This window comes from Mycteria americana, chromosome 1, assembly GCF_035582795.1.
Source record: "Mycteria americana isolate JAX WOST 10 ecotype Jacksonville Zoo and Gardens chromosome 1, USCA_MyAme_1.0, whole genome shotgun sequence".
Lineage (NCBI taxonomy): Eukaryota > Metazoa > Chordata > Aves > Ciconiiformes > Ciconiidae > Mycteria > Mycteria americana.
Window position 1 is genome coordinate 70425345 of NC_134365.1, and position 23426 is coordinate 70448770.

At 39.6% G+C, this 23426-nt stretch overlaps 1 protein-coding gene across 1 annotated transcript in view; it reads right to left on the reverse strand.

The window, feature by feature from the left end:
- MICAL3 (microtubule associated monooxygenase, calponin and LIM domain containing 3) overlaps positions 1–23426 on the reverse strand; it is a 166521-nt gene that overhangs the window by 42311 nt on the left and 100784 nt on the right. Inside the window, exons 26-28 of the mRNA XM_075505378.1 lie at positions 8717–8912; positions 3643–3905; positions 2422–2511 (exon numbers count right to left, since the gene is read on the reverse strand). Coding sequence (XP_075361493.1) covers positions 2422–2511; positions 3643–3905; positions 8717–8912 — 549 coding nt within the window. The remainder of the gene's footprint in view (positions 1–2421; positions 2512–3642; positions 3906–8716; positions 8913–23426) is intronic.

A 23426-nucleotide genomic window follows, 5' to 3' on the forward strand; every position in this document is an offset into this window, starting at 1 on the left:
TTAACAGCCCCCCCACCTTCCCAGAAGGGACTTTCTGTTACACAAATGAATTTGTTTAAACGAAATTGCATTACTCCTCAACTACCTGCCTACACAAAGCTCAGCTATTTATGGAGTGTCAAAGGGAACAATAGGCACCTAAAGCAACTGATAAGCAATTTGTTTAGTTGCTGCAAAATACCCACCTTGGGAACATCTACCCTGAGGTGAGTATTGTATTCATAGACCTTGCCTCTATCCCTATCTGCTGTGGGACTACAGGTTTTATTTACCCATAATAAAATAACTCATTCTACAGGGGACAGGTGTTCAGCATCTGCAGGAGTGGTCTTCAAAAGCAAATGACTCATCCTGAAAGGAAAATGCCCACTTACTTTATAAAGTAGGAATTCAATTTTCACAACAGCTGGATTACCACTGAGTAGGGCAAAACACTGTTTCAGCAGTTTAGAATCTCAAAAGCAGTTAGATTTTCATATGATGTACTAGTGTTTGAAGGAAACAAGAAACATTAGCAGCATTTAGAGGTTGCAGTCATTATTTCCTGCTGTCTCGTTTTGACGAAGTTCCTCTCTCCCGGCCATGTTTTCCCCAGACATGACAAAGTGTTTGGGACCTCCATTTCAGGAATGACTATGTGTGAGATTTGGCATTAAAACTGCAGAAGAAACAGGCAGAAGGAACTGCAGGAAGGACAGAATCACCAGCCAGTTATTAAAAGGGAAAAGGGTTCAGAGGCACAAACTCAAATGCAGAGCAGGATTCACAATTTAGCCAAGTATTTAGCAGTTTTATGTCTCTGTCACCTCATCAGAGAGTTTTCGTATCAATTAGCACAACCACATGGTCTACCAGAGCTACTGGACATCCTGCAGGGACAGGAACCTGGGCTTTTCTCACTCTGTACCAAAGCACTCGCATGCAGGCCCCCAGATGAGTAGAGTTAGCATTTGCACCACCACACAAAATTTTGTGTTAAAAGGTTTAGGTTTGCCAGCAATGGCTGAGAAGTATATAGTCACTCAGCAAGGCTCGGAAAGAGCAGGTCCCACGTGATCTGCATGTTTTAAAGTGGATTTATCTGGAATTTAGATCAGTGTAACATACACACCTTCAGTTACTCTACAAGTCTCTAGACAGAGGCCTGAGCCTGTCCTGATTAGGACATGGGTCCTTCTCACTTTTTCCAGTAAATAAATAGCAGCACAGCCAGCCATGAAGGACTGCTGCTTGGCTAACAGACAAACCTAATGTTTCCTTGAGGTCTAAATGCTTGAGAATATCAGACAACACCGGGTGTAGCCTTCCCTGAAGGCTGCCTGCTAAGCTTTGCAGGAAGCTGGACATTAATTGCACTTACATTTGGAAAGGTAGCTTTCCCCTCCAGTTCCACTGTAGCACCTACCAGCACTTTACAAGAAGCAGGCAGTTTCAATGTTGAACTTTTAATGGAATGAGAAGCCACCTGCAAATCAGCTCCTTAGGAGCCAGGTCTAAAGCACACTAGCAACTGCAACAGGGGAAACTTCTTCAGTTATGCTCTTCAGCCATCTCACTAATACTTCTCATTCTTACCATCCGAAAAGTTAAATTGGAAAAAATTATAACACCTCTTCCTTTTTTTTTTAATTAAAAAAAAAAAAGTCAGAAGCTAAGCTACAGTTGTTACAACCATAAGCTGCAAAATATGCAGTTTGACAGCTGCATATGCCCTCTTACCTGCAGGAAGGCACTTGGATTTTCCTCCTATGTATTCTGGCTCTAATGAACCACATTGAGGGAATAAAGGATTAACAAGCTGTTAGGACCAAGTGCTTCAAAAAAACCAACCATCAGATATAAATTGCAAGAGAATGTATCATGGAAAATAACACAACCAGTTAGACTGGAATGTCAGATTAATTTTAAGCCCATTATATGACTGTTTGGAAAATCTTGAGGGATCGCTGCAGCTTGATTAGCTTCCCCCACAGACTCTCCCCACAGACACACATTCACAAAAGACAACAACAAAAAATGCAAGTTTGCTGACACAGGCAATCTAAAGACAGTACTTCTGACGTGTCCCATGTGTCTGACATATTGCACAGGTGCAATTAGTCTGTGTGTATGGAACAAATCTGAAACTCCTAAATACATCGGGGTCACTGTTCATGCACATTACAGTAGCAAATTGACCAGGCTTTCTAGCTAACTTGAGGTACTTGGCGGCTTTATCTTTTTCCTAAAACCAGTGGCAATGTCAGACCTGATACATAGCACGTGGACCAGGAGATGAAGATAACAACAGCTACCGAATCAGTTTTTAGGGAGCTGGTAAAGCAATTAAATAAAACACAGAAACTTTCTCATGTGGGACCTGCTCTTTAAAACATTCCCCCCTCCTTCGGGGAAATGGAAGTGGAGATGGTATACGGGTACCTTTAAATGTACCCGTGTCCTCTTCATTTGAGAGACGTTGAAGCCAGAGGCCTTGCTGCAGCTCTCTCTCCCAAGGGCAATACTCCCCCTCTACAGCAGAGGGAACCACACATCCATATATAACACCAGACACGCGTGTACACACACAAGTGATGGAGAGAGAGAAAGAGAGAAAGAGAAAGGACAGAATCAGAAAGAGAGACTGTCTGGAAATCCAGCAACTCCCCGTACTCCCACTGTATTCAAAGTGTCTGACAGGAAAACTGCTCAACTGAAACAACATCTGTCCGAGAACACCATGGGTTAGCAGACTAAACACACAACATGCATGTTACCATACTTAAAAAGCAGTCTTGACTTCCACAGATTTCAGTTATGGAGATGCAGCTCCTACGTTGAAAAAGTAGCCAAGCATTCTGCTGAGCTCATCAACAAAACTGCCACTAAGACTCAAAAAACTGGACCTCTGCTTGCATTAGGCAGCCAAAGACCTTTACGAAGAAGCTCTTTGGAGTCTACTAGTCTTCACAAAAAGGAAATGTGAGTACAATGACAAAGACAAGATCAGCGAGAAATTTGGCATGGTGGTGAAACATTGGAAACATGTCTATTCTTAGCACAAACTTTTCATTTTGATGACTGAGACAAACACAGGGGAAGGAGTCTTTCCCTAAGATTTTCCACAGAAATCCCTCAGAGCTAAAATGGGAACCACCTGAACTCCCTGATTTCTCAAGGACGCCTTTTAACTACCGAGAGCTACAAGCAGCTTCTTCTGGCATGCCCTGATGACAATTGCAGGACGCTGCCCCTTAGTGAGGCACTCTGCAAAACTGAAAACACTGCCTCCACAATGCTTCCAGCTCTTGCTGCCAAAGAACAAAGGGCACATTCAAATCCAATTCCCAATAATAATAAAAAACAACAATAAAACAATACAGTGTCACAAAGCTGTGAATTGCACATGTTGCCATGGTGTATGGGAAGCATATTGTGTTGGTACTAGTGCTGTAACTGCCCTGTGGGCAAAGATCTTCTGCATCCAGAACGATCCACCTAAAGCTTTCCTTGACAATAACTCCCTCAAAAATCAAAGCAATACAGAAGCGAAAGAAGAAGAAAAGTTTCCCAAGGCAAATCTTTCTCATTCTGCATGGTAAATACTCAACTCAGTTTTCCCTGCTGTCTAGCAGAAAGGAAGGACAAATCAATCTGTCTAACCTTCGCTCGACTCCTCGTCTTCCTCCTCTTCATCTTCCTCCTCTTCATCTTCCTCCTCCTCCTCCTCTTCCTCGTCTTCTTTGTCCTCAATCTCATGATTTTCCTCAGCCTCAATCTCTTCTTCACTCTTTCCTTTCAGGAGGGCATGGATACGCACAGCCTCTTTCCATGGCACACCACCCAAGTCTGAAGGGGGTTGCTGAGGCAGCAGTAATTCATCTTCTTCCTCCTCATCTTCCTCCTCCATCTCAGACTCTGAACTACTGTAAGAGTTTAAGAAAAAAGATAAAGAAACAACTAGTTAATGTTTCCTAGATCAGTCTTCGTTCACTGACAAGTTGTTTCAATACATACAAGCCCAAAACGTACAATGGAAACCATAACACTAATTTTCTGCTTTCAATATTTCATAAGCATTTTAGTGACAGCATCATGTGTGGGCTCCAGTATGGTCCTTGCCCTGCTTCTTTTAAAGAAGGTGAAGCAGCAGCAAAGTGCCTTTGAAGCCAAGTCCAAATATTTGTGCAGCGTGAATTGTTACAGTTCGTGACGGTTGAATACAGCAGAAACAAACTGCTTTCTTCATATCGCATTGCTTTGGATAAACGTGTGCAAGAGTTCTTAGCAGTGTCAGAATGTAGAAGGTCACGTCTGTCGATAATGGCAGCTACTGCTAGCATTTTGGATAGCTAAGATGTTTTTGGCACTTGCTGAGGTGAACCACAGAAGGCTTTGGGAGTAGAAAGAACACACAACTATCAGGCCGAAGGATATAGGCATGTGAGCTAAGGAGAGCTGGAGAAAAAAAAAAATACAAAATTCCTCACTTTTCTACATCACAGACAGAACTATAATATGTATCCAATTAAGTACACAGTGTACATAGTCGCAAGAAACTGTAGGAAGCAGTGCAAGAATAATTACAATAATGAGCTTATTATTCTCACAGCAAAGTCTAAAACATGCAAAACAGTAAATAATTAGTGCTTTTTAATAGACATCTTTGTTTAATTCTAACAGTTCCTCAGTATAAGCAGCAAGGGCAAGAAATGTAACTGCCTATAAATGACATTTAATCTAGCTCACTCTTACATGCTGGACTACCTAGAGGTACTGGGGAGAAAGATGGTTGCACTTGTCACTGGAAAATGAATGTGAACCACAACACATTCAAAGAACATATCTGCAGGGTGAAAAGGTCCTCTTCCTTTGTTTTTCTTTAATAGATCATTGTCATAAAAGAACTGCATTTATTAAAGCAACGGTTGGATGCTTCCCATATAAATCTTAAAAGGCCCAAATTCATCTGGATTGAAGGAGAAAACTGTTTGTGAATGGTTAAAGCATGGGTGAATCATCCGAGAACAGTATTCTACTTCTGCTGCTTCCTTATGACAGCTATCACTGTAGTTAACAGCCTTTGGCAGAACCATATAGACAACAAGAAGGAAAACAGACAAGCTGAAAATACTGAGGTTTAAATTTCATGTAGGTCTATCAAATATAACTTGTACAGTTGTTGTAATTCTGTTTCCCATACACAGGTTTTATTACAGTATGCGACAAACTGACAGTTTCCAAAAAAAATACATATGGCAGCACTCTTTCTCTTATATTGCAGATAAACATATTCAGGTGCAGAACTTCAAATTAGTCTAACACTACATGAACTTATCATATTTAAATTATTTTATTCATCTCCTTGTCTGAGAGACTATTTTTGATAGCAAAGCTAATAAGGAAGATACCACTTTTTTCATGCTCTGATTGTCACATACTTCTGTCCACAGGCTCACTGTTCTGCATATATATAACATTATTTTGCTCAAATTACAACCCACTTTTTCACAGCATAAACTGAATACTTATTTTTAACAGGTTGCCTGGTTTTCACATGCTAAATACTGAATACAAACACTGTTGCGTGCCATGGACTTGGTGCATATTCCAGGAGACCGAAGCGTATTCCAAAGGCTTTGGGCAGATATTGTCACAGAGATAAAAAGTGATTCCCCTCCTCCCTGATTAACTTTCCCACTCTTTGGTATGGAAATAAACCTGACAGGTGCTGCATGCTGGGGTTTTCGTGCGCTGTCAATAAGGTTTACTGCTGCTCAAACTGTTGCCATGACTGCTGAATGGGACGAGCTGCTGCTCTTCAACCAGCCGGCTTATTGCACGTAATACTGACAACAGAAATTCTTTACCACATAGCTCACTTTACCTTCCTTGGCTTTTATTTATAACTTGGTTTTTGTCTGACCTTTGAATACTGAGAATGAGAAGCTGAAAGATGGCAGTGAGATGGCCTGGTATACTGGGCATTCCTTTCAGCATGGCAACTCTGTGCCACAGGAATTAATTCAACAGCTGAAACTTTTTTTTTCTATAAAGCAGAGATCAAAGACCAAAGTAGGTTGCTTTATAGAATTTGTATAAGCAGTTGAATATCTCATTAAAAAGGTGTACCTACACAGATTTAGTGCTGAGGAGAGGAACCAAAACCTAAACTGTGGAAACAAAGCTCTTCTCTTCCCTTGCCATACAAACCCATCCAGCACAAGCTGTCCTATGACACTCCTTTGAAAGGCCACAAGGTATTATATCAAAACTGTAGATGACATACTGGGAGTTACTGCATGTTAAAGGGGATAAATAAGGCATCTAAAGGGTTTTCCGCCCCTCAAAAGCTGTGTAGTCAGGGTTTGGTTGCTTAAATGATTTTTTTCTTATTGAAGCTCAAACAAGATTAACGCTCTTTCGAAAAAATATACTTTGAATACTGTTTTCTGTAAATTTTCTCTGCCGTGTGCATGCTCCTAAGTGTGTGCGTGATGGGAAGCTGTGCACCAAAATGCGTGGTCTCTGCTTGATTTAGAGTTAACACCTCACTGAACCTTGAAGCCCAATCCATCGGTCCGTAAGAGACGGAAGGAACAAAAAGTTCCCCATCTCCTCCGCCTGCTCCTAACCCTGCAGTGCTGCACCAAGACAGTGAAGATGATCAAATCAGCGCTTTGGTTGGGTTGTTGTAGGAGTCAAACATTTTTCTTTTGTTGCTGAAAAAGTGGTCAGACTTCCCCCCCCCCCTTTTTTTTTGGGGGGGGGGGGGGGGCTTTCTGTGACACATCATGGAGTGGGTAGAGCTGAACAGAGGATACCCAATAGCTACATCATCTAGAAAATTCTCTCTCTGATGCTTGGCCTGCACAGCCTTATCAATGCTCTGAGTAAATTGCTTGCCATATTTGGATTTGGGACAGAAATTTTTCCAGGTCAAACTGACAAGGAATTTGATGTATTTTCTCTTTCCTTTCTATTATAGAGTGTGAGTTGCCCACTAAACACTGCTTTTCGCATGCAAAATTATACAGTTCAGTCTATTACAGACAGAAATAGTCTGTTTAATACAGGTTAAGGGAATTAGGTAGAACAAAGGGAGCTAAATGTAGCACCCTATGAGAGGAAATCAAACTCGCTAACCTAATAGTGTACTGCCCTCAGTCTCCACAATCTTGCAAAACACCTTTTGGAGATGACCAAGAGCTTCATGCCAAAATGCCAGAACTCCACTTTTTTTAACTAACTCTTCTCCTTTGGAAGTCTTCTGCCATTTACTGAGCGGACCTACTGTGTCTTGATTTACTGAAATCAAGACCAATAATAATAATACTCCATACTAGTAAATTTTGTTTTAGAGCTAGAAACATGAAGGACTAAAACCCCCTCAATATCATTATGCCTATATTGTCACAGTTGATACAATTCCTAGGCCTGAGCAGGGAGCTAAAGGAAGGATGAGTGAAGCAAACAGAGTTTGCATCTCCCATAAATAGTCCCATGATTATTCAACCGGAGCACTAGATAAGATCTCAATTATGTAAAATGTCAAAATAGTATCTTCTAAAGAAATTAATATGTTAAGAAATTAATCAAGAAGTATTTTTTAGGTTTCAGAGAAAACAGCTGTACAAGATATTAGAAACTGCCAGGCACTTATATGAAAGCACCTCCGTGAGTCCACAGGTACACACTCTCTGTCAAGGCTGAGTTCAGGCTACTAAAAGTTATTCCTTTCCAGATGCTGCATCTTCAAACTTATCAGATAAATAAATGACAGATTCTGTACTACATTAATCCTGTAAACATTTTAATGAACATTTTTATTCTTGCATTCTTCACTACACCAATCCAATTCAATTTCACATGTATAACTGTAGTAAGGAATTTCTCATACAGCCCTGTACCTGTAGGTAATGCATACATAGAATATGTTTGTAGAATCTAAGTCTCAGGAAACCAGTAACAGCATTTTCTGAGTTTATTTCAAGAAGACTACAGGACAGACTGAGAGCTGAAAAGATAGGGGTTGTTATTGCTACAAAGAAAAGTAGATGATTAGAAACCATGTTAAGAGAAAACAGACTGCAAAAAGTGTGTGATTGACTATAAAGTTCACAAGCATTCTTCAAGTATTTTCTCTCAATGATTCTTGCAACAACTCTTGCCAGTAGCTCTACCTGCATATATTTGGATCCTGGTGTGCTTATGCATCATTTTGCAGATAAAGGGAAATTTGTGAAGGTACAACATATTGTTCAACAGCCATAACTATTACTTCAAATTAATATCTCTCAGGTATTGCACCAGCATTCAGTCAGGATTACATGTGTGTTAAGCTTGAATCTTTAAACCAAAAGTGTTTTTGAATTCTAACACAAAACATACAGAAAAGAAGTTAACTTTGGAACCCCCTCCCATTTGAATCCATGTTCTGTTTGCTCAAGACTCATTTGTCTTTGATACAATTAAAAAAAAAAAATTAAAAATACCTTCCAACTTAGGACTGACTTTCATGGTATTATGGTACTATAGGTGTCTTCTAAGAATGGTAGTAAGCTATTTAGAAGAACAGAAACGATATAAAATACCTGTGTACATATGCAGAACATTTTCAACAACTTTAGAAAGGACAAATAACATGGTAAATAACATGTTAAAAAAAGCTAAGGGAAAAGCAGGCAAAAGTCTATTGGGATGGGTATAAAAAAGCTTATGGACAATGTGTGCTAACCTGCTGGGCACATCCTCTTCTGTTCCTTTGTCCAAGACACTGCTCAGGTTATGCTCTGCTAGCGTCTCTTCAGGAACCTCTTCCAGTTCTTCTTCCCGCTGCAATGACAGTCGGTAGTTCTCCAGCTCAATCCGCTCAGGTGTGCCACGCAGCCGCTTAGCAAGACTGGGCTCTTCCAGCCCATTTACATTAGAACCTAAAGAATAAGCCAGTGAATAAACAATAAATGCAACAGTCAGAACAGTAAATTTTTAAGGAAATGGAGCAATCGGGAGAAACAGGGCATGAGGCAGAGGGAGGTAAATAAAGCGAGAGAATACCTTATGTCATTATCCTGTTCGCCACTACTGGCAGAACCTGCTGGGGAGCCAGACTGCAAAAGGGAACCTTAGTGGTTTTGGCTAATAGATGCTAAAAAGAATGTTAAATGTCCTAGTTGAGAGAGGAAATAAGGACATTTTAGCTGCAAAAACTAGAGCTGCAATGAAGCCTATGTAGTATCAGGGAAGGCCTGACCACAGGCTGCATATGTTCTATGAGACAAAAGTAGGAATGCTATGGGGCAATCCTGCTGCATAATGTTAAAATTGTTACCAGTCAAGGTAGGCCTACAGAGTCAGGGAGCAAAAAAAAATTACTACTACTTAAATATGGGAAAGGAAGGGAATGAAAAAGGCCCACCTGGAGCAAGTTTTAAAACTTTTCATAGACTTGAATTAATTGGCTTTTTAATCAGAGTTTGTGATGAAATGAACCACAGGGAAAAATCTAGGTGAGATGTTTGCAAGCACAAATCCCATGAATCCCAGAAAATTGCAAGGACATGTGAACAAGGCAGTTGGAGAAAATTAGACAGGAGCTTCATTCACTGTGGCACTCAATGAATTAAATTCTGACCTGCATTCATCCATTTCTTTTTGAAATTCTAGTATTTTAGCTTAACTACCATGACACTGTTTACCCTTATCCAGTTTACTATTTACAGAGCCCAATCTTTCCTAGCTTCTGTTTTGCATTGCTAAACAAGCCAAGCCTTCGTCTCAGAGATAAGCTCTTCAGTGTGCCAATCATCCCCTAGGTCTCTGCACCTGTCCCAGTTTGGATTAATCTTTCCAGAACCTGCGTGATTAGAATTGAACACAGCGTTCTAGATGAGGCCTTATCAGCATAACATACAACCCTGCCAGAAATCTCTCATCTGATACATGCTGAGAACACACTTGCCTATTTATATGCCACATAATACTGGTGGCTTTCATTTATTGACTGATACTCAAATCTTTCTCCTTCTCTGCTTTCAACTGATAAGCACCTTGTTGGTAGCCAAAATTCTCAACACTTTCTTAGTGCATGACCTGGTACTTTCTACTATTACATTTCTATTTTTAATATTAGAGTCTGCAACATTTTGCAGTTCTTAGTGTATGACATGCCTATCCTCCTCTGCACTGATAAGGGTTTGAAATGTTGCCTCAGGAATGAATTTCATTAGCAGATTTTTTTCCTTTTTTTGCCAGTAACCTTACTGAAAGTATTACAAAGACCAGTCCCCAGATAATTTTTTTGTGAAACTCCACAGTCTGTAGGTGACATCCAACCCCATTATTTACTTTTTCAATAAAACCTCTAATCTAATTTAAGTCAACTTCTTAGCTACTTGACACTTCATGTACTATTCACTCATTTTATCCTGTTTAAATAATTATTTCCATGTGGCAGCCTTCAGGTGCTTTACTGAAGTCCAGACTGTTCAAATGCACTACATTTCCCTTATGGAGGTAATCAGTTACTTTGTCGATAAAAGCTGTCAAGCTAGTCCGGCATAGTCTTCGGTGAATCCATGTCACATTTTATACCACTTACCTTCATAAGGTCAAAGGACTTCACTTGCAGAACTAGCAGTCTTTAGTTAATCCTTCAAAGAAAGTGTTTTATCTACTGTTTAGATTAACTGATACGTACTTGTTCAGATCACCTTTTTTCATTTTTTTTTTCTCTTTTCTTTTTAATTGTTTATCTGCGAGTCATACTTCTGTCACCCAGTGGTCACATGGTATTACCCTGAATTAGATAGTCAAGGTACATCAGGATAGCTTGATTTAATCACAAGTTGTTACTACAAAGTTCACAATTTCATTGTCGAATTCTTCCACTCTTCTTAGACAAAGACTATTTGGTCGAATTTTATTTCCACTCATTACAGTATAGTAACATTTAAGTTTTGCTACCAGCTTCATTGGGTTAATTTCCATTTCCAAATCTTGCTACACACCAAATTCTTTTGCTCCCATGTCCAATGCCATTGTCCCAACTGAAACTAGAGGCCAAGTATTCATTTGATTGCCTGACTATATGTAAAATTGCATTTTACGTCAGCCTCATCTTCACTGTGGACCCACTTCTGCTTTCCCTTACCTTGCTTTTACTTATATGCTTATGTAATACAGCTGTTTGCTTTCCTTTCCTTTGCAAAGTCTAACCTAGCATGAGCTTTGGCAATGTTTACTTTATCCTCACACGTTTTGACCTCCAAGACAGTTTTTGTTTTCTTTTTCTATCCTTTGCAGTTTCTCAGGTTATTCCTAACAGCCTTTTATTCAGGGCAATTACTCACTGAGAACCATCTTAGTCTTTCACACAAAACTACATAGGCCTGCCATAATCAGTGGCGTTTATTTCCAACCCCTCTCCAGAAAGATAAAATCTCATAAAGACAACTGCCAGGAGTGTTTTTCTCTCTTCCGTAGTATTATTGAAGCCTAAGCCTTCTATGGTGTGGGCAAGTGGCTGCTATGCCCTCAGCTGGAACTACAGGGCTTCTTTATGGTATAAACCACAGAAGCTTGCTCAGGTGGCAGGCGGGAACATTACCTCGCATTTCCAGGGATACTGTGGTCTCTACCATTTCCTGCTGCTAAGCCTTATGTTGTGTTAGTATTTTCAAAGTTTAATGGAACTGGACTGCCTTTTCAGCTGGGGTTCACATTTCATTATGTTCTCTCTACATGGTGATACCACCTCACCCAAATCTATTTTTGTAATCTGTGTTACATTCCCCAACCCTGAGTTCACAGTAACAGGGGAATTGACCTGGAATATTGCTTTGCCACTTCTGGCTGACAGTGAAAAACCAAAGGACTCTGGGTAATGCAAGAACACCAAGGTGAGGGAAAACAAAGAAGGAATATACTAAATCATCATAAACCAAGAGTTTTTCTACTTGGAACTCTTTAAACACAACAGAGCCATCAGCTAGGCTCAGCTACTTCAACAGAAATATCTTTTCACAAACTGTTTTTAATTTGTTCTCTTCTGATGCATACCCTGACATAGCTGCAAAGTCCACAAGCAGAAAAAAAAAAAGGATGACAACAAAAAGAACAAGAACTTTTTATGCATCTGACATTATTTTGCTCCTCTTGTTTTCTAACTATCTTAAGGGTTTTTTGTCAGCCTTTTGAAAGTAAAACAGAAAAACATAAATATAAAATTATTCCCATATAATTAAATGAAATGGAGTAGTAAAAAAAAAAAAAAATGGTTGTTTCAATGCTGCAATATCTGGGGTAGGGAGAAAGACTGGCAGCAATCACTCTAAGGTAAAAGAGGACTGAAAATCAAGCTGACAATTGTTTATATGCATTTCATGAACATATTTGATCTTTTAGGTATGCTATTTGAAATACAAATCATCACCCTTATCGTAAAGACCCAGTATAACTGGTACATAGAGAATCAAACCGATTCTATGGCAGCACAAACTGTAAGTAGGAGTAAGTAACTCAATGCAACTGTGTTAAAAAAACTGAAGAGATGGAAAATCTGCCTAAACTTTAATGCAAAAGGATGTGGTCAAGCCAAGATGTCCTGTGAGCTTGACAAGTGCTCCATGCCTCAAAATCTCAAAGAAGTAGGAAGGATATTCCCAGCATTTTCTTTAATTAATTTATATATCCAGAGATGCTGGATTGGTCACATCCCTCTACTTCATTTTGCAAAGGAAACAGCTCTACATTGGAGAACATGATACAGAAACTCAAGTGATTACCAGCTTCAGCAAGGGATTTCTAGGAGTTTGGTCTATATGGACCATTTGGTCTACTTGGTCTCTTAGTTTTGTTTTTAAAAGGTGCCACAAAGACTTATCTGGCTAGCTGCAAAGCCACTGTCAAACTTGTTACCAAATGTGAAACAGGAGAAATGCTACTGATAGCCAACTTTCTGCACCATGAAGCCATGAACTATCAGAAGGAAAAGCATTACAGTTCACAAACCTGCTTAAGGGATGAAAGTGAGTGCGAGATACAGGTATCTTTAACACGATAAGATGATGAACAGTTTTCTCACATTATGTTATAAAGTTCACACCAATTCATTTGAAGCTACAATAAGAAACTATAAATAGGGACAAGAAAATTTGAAGCTTTCCTACCCTCATTTCCTCCTATATGTTAATATGCATGGCCAAGGCCTATTCCAAGGCAGTTCTTGTAGATGCTAAAGCTTATTCTCTAATGTTCCTCTGGAGGGGAAAGGTGCTTCTCTCAAATCATTATGTTGTATTCCCCAGACTGGTTTGTAGCTTGCTGGTGGGAGACAGCTGCAGAGTGCACTCACTATCCATTAGCTGACATTCTACCTCGTCAGTGCCTCTGGGCCCACGGAGCCAAAAGTCTGCAACTAGTCACAAATAAGAGAAAAGGGGCTGATGATGCTGCATTTGCCAGAAAAAAATGCTATGTTACTAGCCAGAGAGGGGAGCTACCTGAAAGGCAAGAGCAGCTTCTCATGCAATCAACTGATCAGTTAAAAATCCACAAACAACATCCGAAATAGGACACATTTTAAAACCTGATTCTTTACTTTGGAAGAGTCAGTGGGCCATGAACGTTACATAGATCATCTGAAGGGAACTGTTTTTCTTAACAGGACAGGCTGCTTAGCTGTTGCATGAAAGCTGCCAGAGTCCTTTATTTATCTCAGCCTTGACACAGCCTGCCTCCTGTAAAGATAATCGTATGATCAGAGATAACATTCCTACACTGAACTGCTCCTTGCCTGCGTGAATGTGTCCTATTCTGGTAACTTTGGCAATGACTGGAAGGCTTGAGAAGCTCCTCTTGAGAGAGGATCCCATCTCGATTTTCCCCCAGTACTACCTTGTTCTGTAAAATCTACAGATTATTCTCATGAGCTAGATGAAATCATAGAATCATAGAATAGTTTGGGTTGGAAGGGACCTTTACAGGTCATCTAGTCCAACCCCCCTGCAATAAGCAGGGACATCTTCAACTAGATCAGGTTGCTCAGAGCCCCCATCCAACCTTGAATGTTTCAAAGGATGGGGCATCTACCATCTCTCTGAGCAACTTGTTCCAGTGTTTCACCACCCTCATTGTAAAAAATTTCTTCTTTATATCTAGTCTAAATCTACCCTCTTTTAGTTTAAAACCATTACCCCTTGTCCTATCACAACAGGGCCTGCTAAAAAGTCTGTCCCTATCTTTCTTATAATCCCCCTTTAAGTACTGAAAGGCTGCAATAAGGTCTCCCTGGAGCCTTCTCTTCTCCAGGCTGAAAAACCCCAACTCTCTCAGCCTTTCTTCATAGGAGAGGTGTTCCAGTCCTCTGATCACTTTTGAGGCCCTCCTCTGGACCTCCAGCTCCAACAGGTCCATGTCTTTCCTGTGCTGAGGGCTCCAGAGCTGGACGCAGTACTCCAGGTGGGGTCTCACCAGAGCGGAGTAGAGGGGCAGAATCACCTCACTCAGCCTGCTGGCCATGCTTCTTTTGATGCAGCCCAGGATACGGTTGGCCTTCTGGGCTGCGAGCGCACACTGCCAGCTCATGTCCAGTTTTTCATCCACTGATCTTGCCAAGGTTACTCCCTGACATAACACTTGCTGAAGATGCAGGAGAAAACTGGGAATATGAGAACAATGAATTGTTCCCAAAGGGAAACTACCTGCCTATTTTACTGGAATTTATTTTTCATTAATCATGCAGTACCTCTAGACTTCCTTTTCTTAGTCAAATCTGTTAAGATTGCAAGCTAAGTTAAATGTCATCTCTTGTGAAGTGGCGGTCCAGTATTTTGCATAGACTCAGCTGTGGCCTTGGGGAGTTACAGAAATTCAAATAAAGGGGTCTACTGTGAAACACATGCAAAAGGGGAAAGGAATTAATATATTTCTCAGGAAACTCTTCATTCTGGATTTCTCAAATCTTGTGCTTTTAGGATAATGTGAATCACTCTACCTGTTTGTTTTCACTGGTCTTTTCCAAACCTTTCAATTGCTTCTACCTCCGCACAATTGTTTGAGAACACAACTATGTTACATAAAACAACTCCTATAGAAACAGCAGCATACTGCATATGACAAAGTACAGAGATGGAAGATGGGAACTTTTCTGTGGGAGTTTAAAAGTAATGCAGTGAGCTCTGAGTCAGAAATGCTGAAAGTCCTCAGATTCCATTGCCATTAATTTCTAAGAAATATCTTTTAGGGTAAGGTTTCTGAAGTGTGCTTGCAGTTCAGCAAACATTATCGCTGAGGTATAGAGAAGGCAGCAAACAAGATGCAGCAGCATTTTTAGGCTTCTCATTTTTCATCTGTGTTAATATCAGATTGAGTTTCAGTTTTTTCTCAGAAGTTTCACCCTCACCCACTTCAATTCCATTAACTGCCTCTCTGTATTCCAACTCTACTTCTCATCCAAGGGCCTCAAAACGTTTTACAAGTATTAGCATATTAAAACAAACCTGTTTTGGAAGTAGGTAAGTACTGTAGAGGCATTGCACAAGTCCAGACACAGAGATTAAATACCAGCTAGGCAGTCTCACAACAGGCTAGTGGCAGTGCGAGAAACAGGATCCAGAATGCCCAACTCCAACCCCTTCACTGTCAACTTCACTTTCAGTCAAGACAAAACACTCTGAAGTAAGAAAGGGACTAAAATATGTCAGATTTTAAGCATAATGATTACATGGTTTACATGAGCAGGTTGAGCAACAGCACCTCCTATGAGATGCTCGTTGTGCTCAGCACAGTGTGTACAAAAAAAAGAAATCTTAGTACCGAGGCCCGTTGTGGGATGCTGCACGTATTGCAACAGTGTCAATTTAAGACATTCCATTTAAATAAGCGCAACTGATTTCTTCTGAGAGATGCAGCCAGAAATCCTTTCCTTAATCCTCTCCAAAATTAATATTTAGCCACTGTTAATTTTTGTACTGCACAGTAAGAGATATATAAAACATGTAGATGGCAACTCTACACTGACTTGCAGAAGTGTGTTAAATTGAATGGATTTTTTTAAGGGTTAGGAAGAAGTTTAAGGTCTTGAATCTAGATTCATCCACCCTTTAACATTTATTTTCTCTTCTAGGAAATGTCTCCAGGAAACCACTGGAAAGAGCCCAGCAGGTCTGGTGAATTCTTGTCACTGCTTGTTCACACAGCTTCACATCACATACTGTAGAACTGCACACATCCTGGTAGGATCCCCTGAATTTTGATAAGCACTTTGGCTTATATAAATCAAGGGGATTTATATAAGCCAAGGGGTAATATAACACCTGCTCAAATAGAAACAAGAATGCATTTATTCAAAGATAAATACTTAAAACTCATCAAATGTCAATGTTATTTTGATATAATGCCTCAACTTTCTCTCTTACTATCCTAGGGTATTCCCAAGCTCTCAGGGAGCCTGAATTACTCAGCTGTATTGAGAAGCCATCAAATCTTGAATTTTCTGATGTCTGTGTTTCCAGTTTGATCTATAACACGTTCTGCTAAATATAAAGGCCCTGAATTCAAAGAGGGCAGTATGATAAGAAAAACGAAGTCTATTCATAAGCAAGATATCCAGAGCATCCATTCACAGGATTCAAAGTGAGCTCAAACCTCAAGATGCCCCTACTGAAATTCTTCTGTAATGCACACTTATCAATCATAACAATAAACAGTAACTAACTAAGCTTTCTAGAAGATATGCTCTACTGAGTCAAAGCTCTTGGAGTTTGATATGGGAATTGTACATACGCAAACTGTCTTATGCAGGCTGGACTTGGATCAATACAACTGTCCTTCAACTGACATTTAAAATCTAGGGAACTAAGGAGCAGACACAGAGCAGAACAGCAGCTTTTTCTACCCTACCAGAAGAAAAAGGGTTTTGCCACTGAGCAACCAACATGCTCGAGAGCTCTACTACCATGTCAAAGCTCAGACCTCAAACCGTCAGTCAAGCAATTCTTGCTAGCAAATCAGGGACCTAAACAGAGAAATGGGGAGATTAAGCTGTACAGACAGGAAGGTGTTTTGTCTAAATATCCTCTGATGCAGAAGAACCCAGCACAGAGTTATTAAAGAACCAGCACTACTTCCAGTGCTGACCAAGAAGTTTTATAGCATTACTTGATTCAACAGCACACAGCACATGAAAAAAAAATCAGTGAGATTCCTGTTGATACCTACTGGTTACCTAAGCAATGGGGAGCAGAGGGCCCCCCAAGACCCCCCCAAACCATTATAATGTGTATGGGAATAACTGACAGCTAAAATATTCAAGGGATTCTGAAACAGATACCCCTGAAACAAACATATGAAGATGCAAGTCCTCCTCCACAGATTCCACAACCTCCAGCTAGAATTAAGTTCTTCATATCTCAGATACTGTCAGTAAATGTGGAAGCCCCTTCTTCTGCATAATTATGAAAGTGAATTGGACTGACTACTGAATGAAATTAGTAACTTATATGTTTATTTTATGGATGTTGCAATGTTTTCCCCCACCCCCACACTATTTTAGTTAAAATAGACTTTTAGAATTGTCAAAACAAACACCAATAAAACATTGCTTCCTACAACATCAGCAGGGCAAAGCCTAGAAACAGCTGTCAATTTGATTGATCTGACCTTTCTTTGTTTTTAGTGGAAGCAACCAGAAGTGAATATAATTAACCAGTTTTATTTCAAGGTCATCTGTAATTTATATTTATGTCTTGAAAACAAATCAAAATTAATCTGCAACTATGCTATAAAGTTATGTTTGAGAAATAGATAGTGTTTTTCATATGCGGATGTGTGAAGTAGTAGTATTATGTAATGAAAGTTTAAAACTCAGTATATGGTTTAACAATACAGAAAAGCTGTCTTCATTACAGCAGAGATATAGAATAATCCAGGAATATAGCTTTTTTTGACTCCTGGAAAGAGTCCACTGTTGTAGCTGGTGGGTGGAGAAAAGAAACAGGGGAAAGGAGGTATTAAGCCACCTAATCCATGCCCCGGGGAACACTGCTAAGCTTGATTCCCCTTATTGCATCTTTTCTGGCAGAAAATCTTAACTTTTGTACAGATTTCACTTTTACTGCTGCCCAAATACATTTCCAGTACTAGAGATATGAAATCCCTACCTTAATTTACATTAAGCCTGTTAATTATTGGTGTGCTATTACTCAGGAATATTGGTAAGTCAGTAACATATTGCCTATCATTTTCCATTTTGTTGGTATCATCTAAGAAGTCTGAGCTCTCTCCAGTATTTTGCTCAGCTCTATCATATGTTGCCTGGCCTCGTTTCCGCTTCCTGAAAGAAGCTGAGTGTGGGAAGCCTGGAGAGCACTAAAGGATAATCTGGCTAAAGATAACATCACTTTGCAGGCATAAATTTTGTCCTGGAAGCTATTAAAGGTGTGTTACCTCAAAGGACCACTTGGGATGAGACACATCCAGGGACTGACAGGGAGAAAAAGGAAAGGTGAGAAAGTCCACACTATATTTTAAAATCACCATGACCTTGACTCATGAGGTTTTCCTCTTTTTTAAGTGAAGTACTCTCTTTGTTTTAAGTAACTTGGAAATTAACATTTAAGAGTGATTGTCCAGTTACAATCCAAAGAATAACCCCTTTTATGTTGTTAGACAGAAAGCCTCTGCTATCTTCTCTACTACATAAGACTTCATGTAGTTTATTCATTGTGGCACCTATTTCTTGCCACTCATATGCAGCAGCCCTCCGGAACCTCTCATTTCACTGGGAGGGATCAGACTGGTGATTCCCACTGTGCAAGTAACACAAAGCTGAACCAAGGACATTTCCATCTAAAAGTAGTAGAGGAATCTATCAATACAAATATTGCCTACTTTATATATAAACTGATACTTCCAATTCCACCTTGGATACTGGATGATGTTTTGATCATTAAAGAACAATCAATCAGGAACTAGAAATTTTATCATACATAATAAAAAAGTGTGGAATATCAAATGTTTTCAGTTTCCTGTTCAAACTGTGATCAGATTCAAAACATAGCTTTCAAACAGATATCTTCTTTCAACTACTGAGCTAATAACCACTCTCTCTTCTGTTCCAATGCACTACAGATTTCCATAATTACTGGATCTCAGAATATATTTAGATAATAACCATGTCCTTACTTAATTTCTATAATTTGTGTCGAGATTATGAAGTGCTGCAAATGGAACAGGCTGAAATCTGAGGCTGGCAGTTACAGGAAAACATACTGGGGAATACTTGCCCTAAGTAAAAGCTCCATATACTCCAAAAAGCATCAACATCTGCTCCCTCATTCTGTTGCATACTTTTCTGTTATCTACATTTATCCCACATGCTCTTGTATAACTTGTAAAGCAGCTATGTAAAGAATATTCCAAGCAATCCAGAGCTTCACTCCTTAGTGGGATTTTTTCTGAAACTCAGAAAATCCTTGTATATAGGTATATAGCTAGGTATATTAGAAATCTGCCCCAGTTCCAAAAAGAAAGCTTCCAAAAGGCACATTACTGATTAAAGATAACTTACGCATCAGTTCTGATGTTTTAAATCACTGAGTTACCCAAGCCTGAAAGTATTTGAAACATCTCTTGGGTAAAAAAGTCCTATTTTTAAACACTTCTAGCCGCAAGCCATCAGATAAACTTCTATAACAGCAGAAAGGACAGTTACAAAATTTTCCTAAAAAAGAAAACACGGCCTTCTGGGATGACAGCAAACATGAGAAATGTCAGACTAAACATACATTTTTGAGAGAAGATGTAAGCAACTAAACAGAGCATAGAAGTGCCATCTCATCCTTAAAGAGCATCTGCCCATTTTTGTTTGGAAAGCCCAAGCTAAACTCTACATCACCAGGATCGGCTCAGCAACCACTACTCCACCTTCCTCCATAAATACACTTCATAGAAGCAGGAGAATAGGTTCAGTGTTGACTCTGGTGTATCTATTCCTTCCCTTCAGATTATTCCTATTTGTTTTTTTTTTTTTAAAGTTTGGTTTTCTCCCCTTGTTTCTCCTTGTATTTTAAGATATATTAGCAACTACATACCTTAATATATTATGCTGCTGATCACAAGCAGGTGGTAAAACTATCACTGGCTTGTTTTAATTGATGTAGAGGTGAATGGACATTTATTAATTCATTTTATTATTTTAAAAGTACCTTACACTTTCTTATCACTGTTACAGAACATTAGAGGAAAAGATCTGTATCAAACAGTTACTTTGTTTTCTACCATACCAGATGAAGAAATGTAATATGTCTAAAATGTAAAATGACTTGTACACAGCAGGCTTTCCACACTACCCGAGCAGCATGTGTTGCAAAGGAGATGGTCTATGCCGACATGCCTCTTGGAAAAACTGCTACCAAAATATATCTGATGAAGCAAGCTGTTTTGGGATGCATGGTGGAAAACATCTTAGTACTTCCAAAAGCTCAAATCTTAGAATGGAGTTTCCAAACCCCTGTAAAAGCTAATTCAGTCCATCTTCAGTGGAAGTCATCTGGTTTTTGAGGGGAAAAAAAAAAAATCCACGTTGCCCACAGACTTCTGTACATTTGTGAATGGCTGAGTGCCTCAAAGTTTTAAAGTGATTTACACACATAATTATGATACTTTGTTTCTAAAAATTGTCTTTAGTATATTACTATTTATATAGTGAATTTCAGTCCTTCAATTTCAGTTCTGGGATAAATAGTTGGATGTGAGCAGCCACGTGAGATTTTCTGTGGATACTTTCTTTTTGAGGACATTAAGTGAAAACGTTAACTACAAAAAAGTACATGATACCTCATTTTCTGTAAGTTGAAGACAATATTTAATCTATTTACCAAGTTCTACAAGTCCTAAACAATGTTAGAGACCCTCAGAAGTGACAGATGCAACAGAAGGACAAATCTGTGTAATTCAAGATCCCAGGATAGCATATTCAGAAAAATCAATGTGTTCTCTTTACAGAACTACAGGCAAAGAAGCACGTACACTCCACAAGAACATGGCCCAGCCTAAATTGCCTACTTTTCTTCCTCATTTTCAGGTCATTTTATTTGCACAGCAAAGGTTAAAAAGAATGATATTTGACATACTGTGTTACTTGGGGCTTTATTTACAGAATAACGTTTCCTCTAGAGTAAATCATTTTAAGGTAAGTATCTTAGGTTGGAATGGGAGCGAGGAATAAGGGTGGCAGCAAAGGGAAGAATGCTTGAAAAAGGTTCAGTTTTGTTTCACAAACAAAACTAGAATGCTTTAACAAAAAGTGACTTTTGAGTGTCAGGGCCATGGAAGGAGTTCCCTGGCAGCACCCCTCTCCCATCCAGTGGGGCAGGACACAGAGCTCAACTCTTCCTTGTAGGCACTAGTAAGAGAATACCAGAAACCATGAGACTAGAGAAGAACCACAGGCACAGAAACAAAGTGTGAGGCATCTGTGTAGACTTCAAGGAGAATGAGGTGAGAGTGCCTGGGACCTCTCCCATCACACAAATAGTTGGTTTCTTCAAGTTTTAGCTGAAAACAATGTCTCCTATACTGGTACAGCAAGGAAGTCTGATTTCACCTCTGATGGGGATGAGCTCAGGAAATGCACATCCCTTCATCCTTTTTTTTCTTCTTTTTTTTTTTTCTTAAATTCATGAAGCAAACATTTTATTTCTAAAGAGCACATATGTAGCTGCAAAGTTAACAGCTTTCCCAATACAGCGCAGTGGAGGCTGTTCCAGAGTGCATCAAAATGACATTTCTAGTTCAGGCACCAGCACATGAAGTTTTACGCTGAATGCTGATGGCTCCTTCTCAGGACTGAAGGCCCATTTTAGCCTCAAAATCAGGACTACTGATCACAGTAAAGAAAAATAAAAGGCAATTTCAAAGGCATAAAGTGATTACTTTCCTCCAAAGAAGGTACTCTTACGTATAACAGATTTGGTTTACGGTTGCAGTTCTGTGAGCTATCATTTAAACATAACTACTCTGGCCAAATAAACCCAAAAGAGAAGACACATCATTCACAATTAGACTCTCCAAAGTCATCTGCTATTACAAGTCTTCAGTTGCCAATGGTGCAGTAGGAAGCATGAGAAGCATGTGAGAAAAGACACAGAATGAGTCCCTAATGTAGACTAATCCAATATATCTTTGAGAACAGGAAAATGCAGGTCAAAACTATGATCCAGCTCCATCTGTTTGTCATGGTGAGAACATTACAGAATAGTCTCTTCATGGTCTTGAGGAAGAGAGGTCATCTCCTTGTGTGCCATTCTCCTGAGAGAAGGCAACTGTCCAGCTAGAGCATAAGACGTAAGATTTGGCTACAAGGCTCTGTATTTACTCATTTTCTGCCTTTCCATCACACTGAAATATCCCATCATCATAGCTGCTGCTATACCAACAAGAGGAACCAAATCTTGCCAAGATGCTTACCTGTCACACCATGTGCAAAGGCTATGCCTCCCTGATCCCAATTGCTGACTTGCACTCGCCCATGTTCCTCCTCTCTCCTCACACGTGGGTATCACTGCCTTGCTTACAGAGTGCGACAAACACCTCTGGCCTGCAGCAAGGCACACAAAACCACCTCCCAAATCAACCAAAATCAGTGAGGCCACAACACTGAGAGCGCATCTATCCAAAGCCAGCTTTGCCAAAGCATTATATTGTGTATGGGGGGTCCTTAGCAGGTTTTCTACAGCAGTATGTCATGCCGTCTGTGCAGTGTACGCCCTGCACTCCGAGCAAACCACAACACAACAGCAAAATTTTTAAAAAACACAATACAGAAGAAGCCCGAAAAGCAGTACTTCGCAGTGACAGATGGCACATGCCGCGGAGCTCCCCAAAAAGTCTTTTGCATTTGAGCTTGCCAAATCTATTCATTTCACTCTCCCCCAACTCTGTATCCCCTGCAGCATTCCTCACCTGGAACCAGCAGAGGGAGAACAAAGAAAAACTCAGAAACCTGAAGTTTGTTTGGAATTTATTCCCTTGAACATTTCACACAGTTGAACAAATAATGTCTTGATTTCACAGCAACAGGAAAACCACGTATTACATAATTCAGAGACACACACACCCAAAACAAAAACAGGTTAAAAACAACTGCATAAATCAAAATCTTCAAAAAGGCTATACAATGGAGACATGAAGCCTTTCTGAGCACTAATCATCTCACTTGAACATTATCTGTCACCAAGCTTATTTTATGCACACTCCCTCCTTTTCTCTGAGGGAAACAATCTCAAAATGGTCATTTCTCGGATTCCACTTTTCAAAAAAACCAGACATTTTAATTCTGCAATTTAAAAAAATCCAACTCCTTCACACAAACTTGATACTATTTTTCTAAGACACAAAAACATTCAATTAAGCTCTTAAAGTGCCCAGAAAAATTCATATCACCC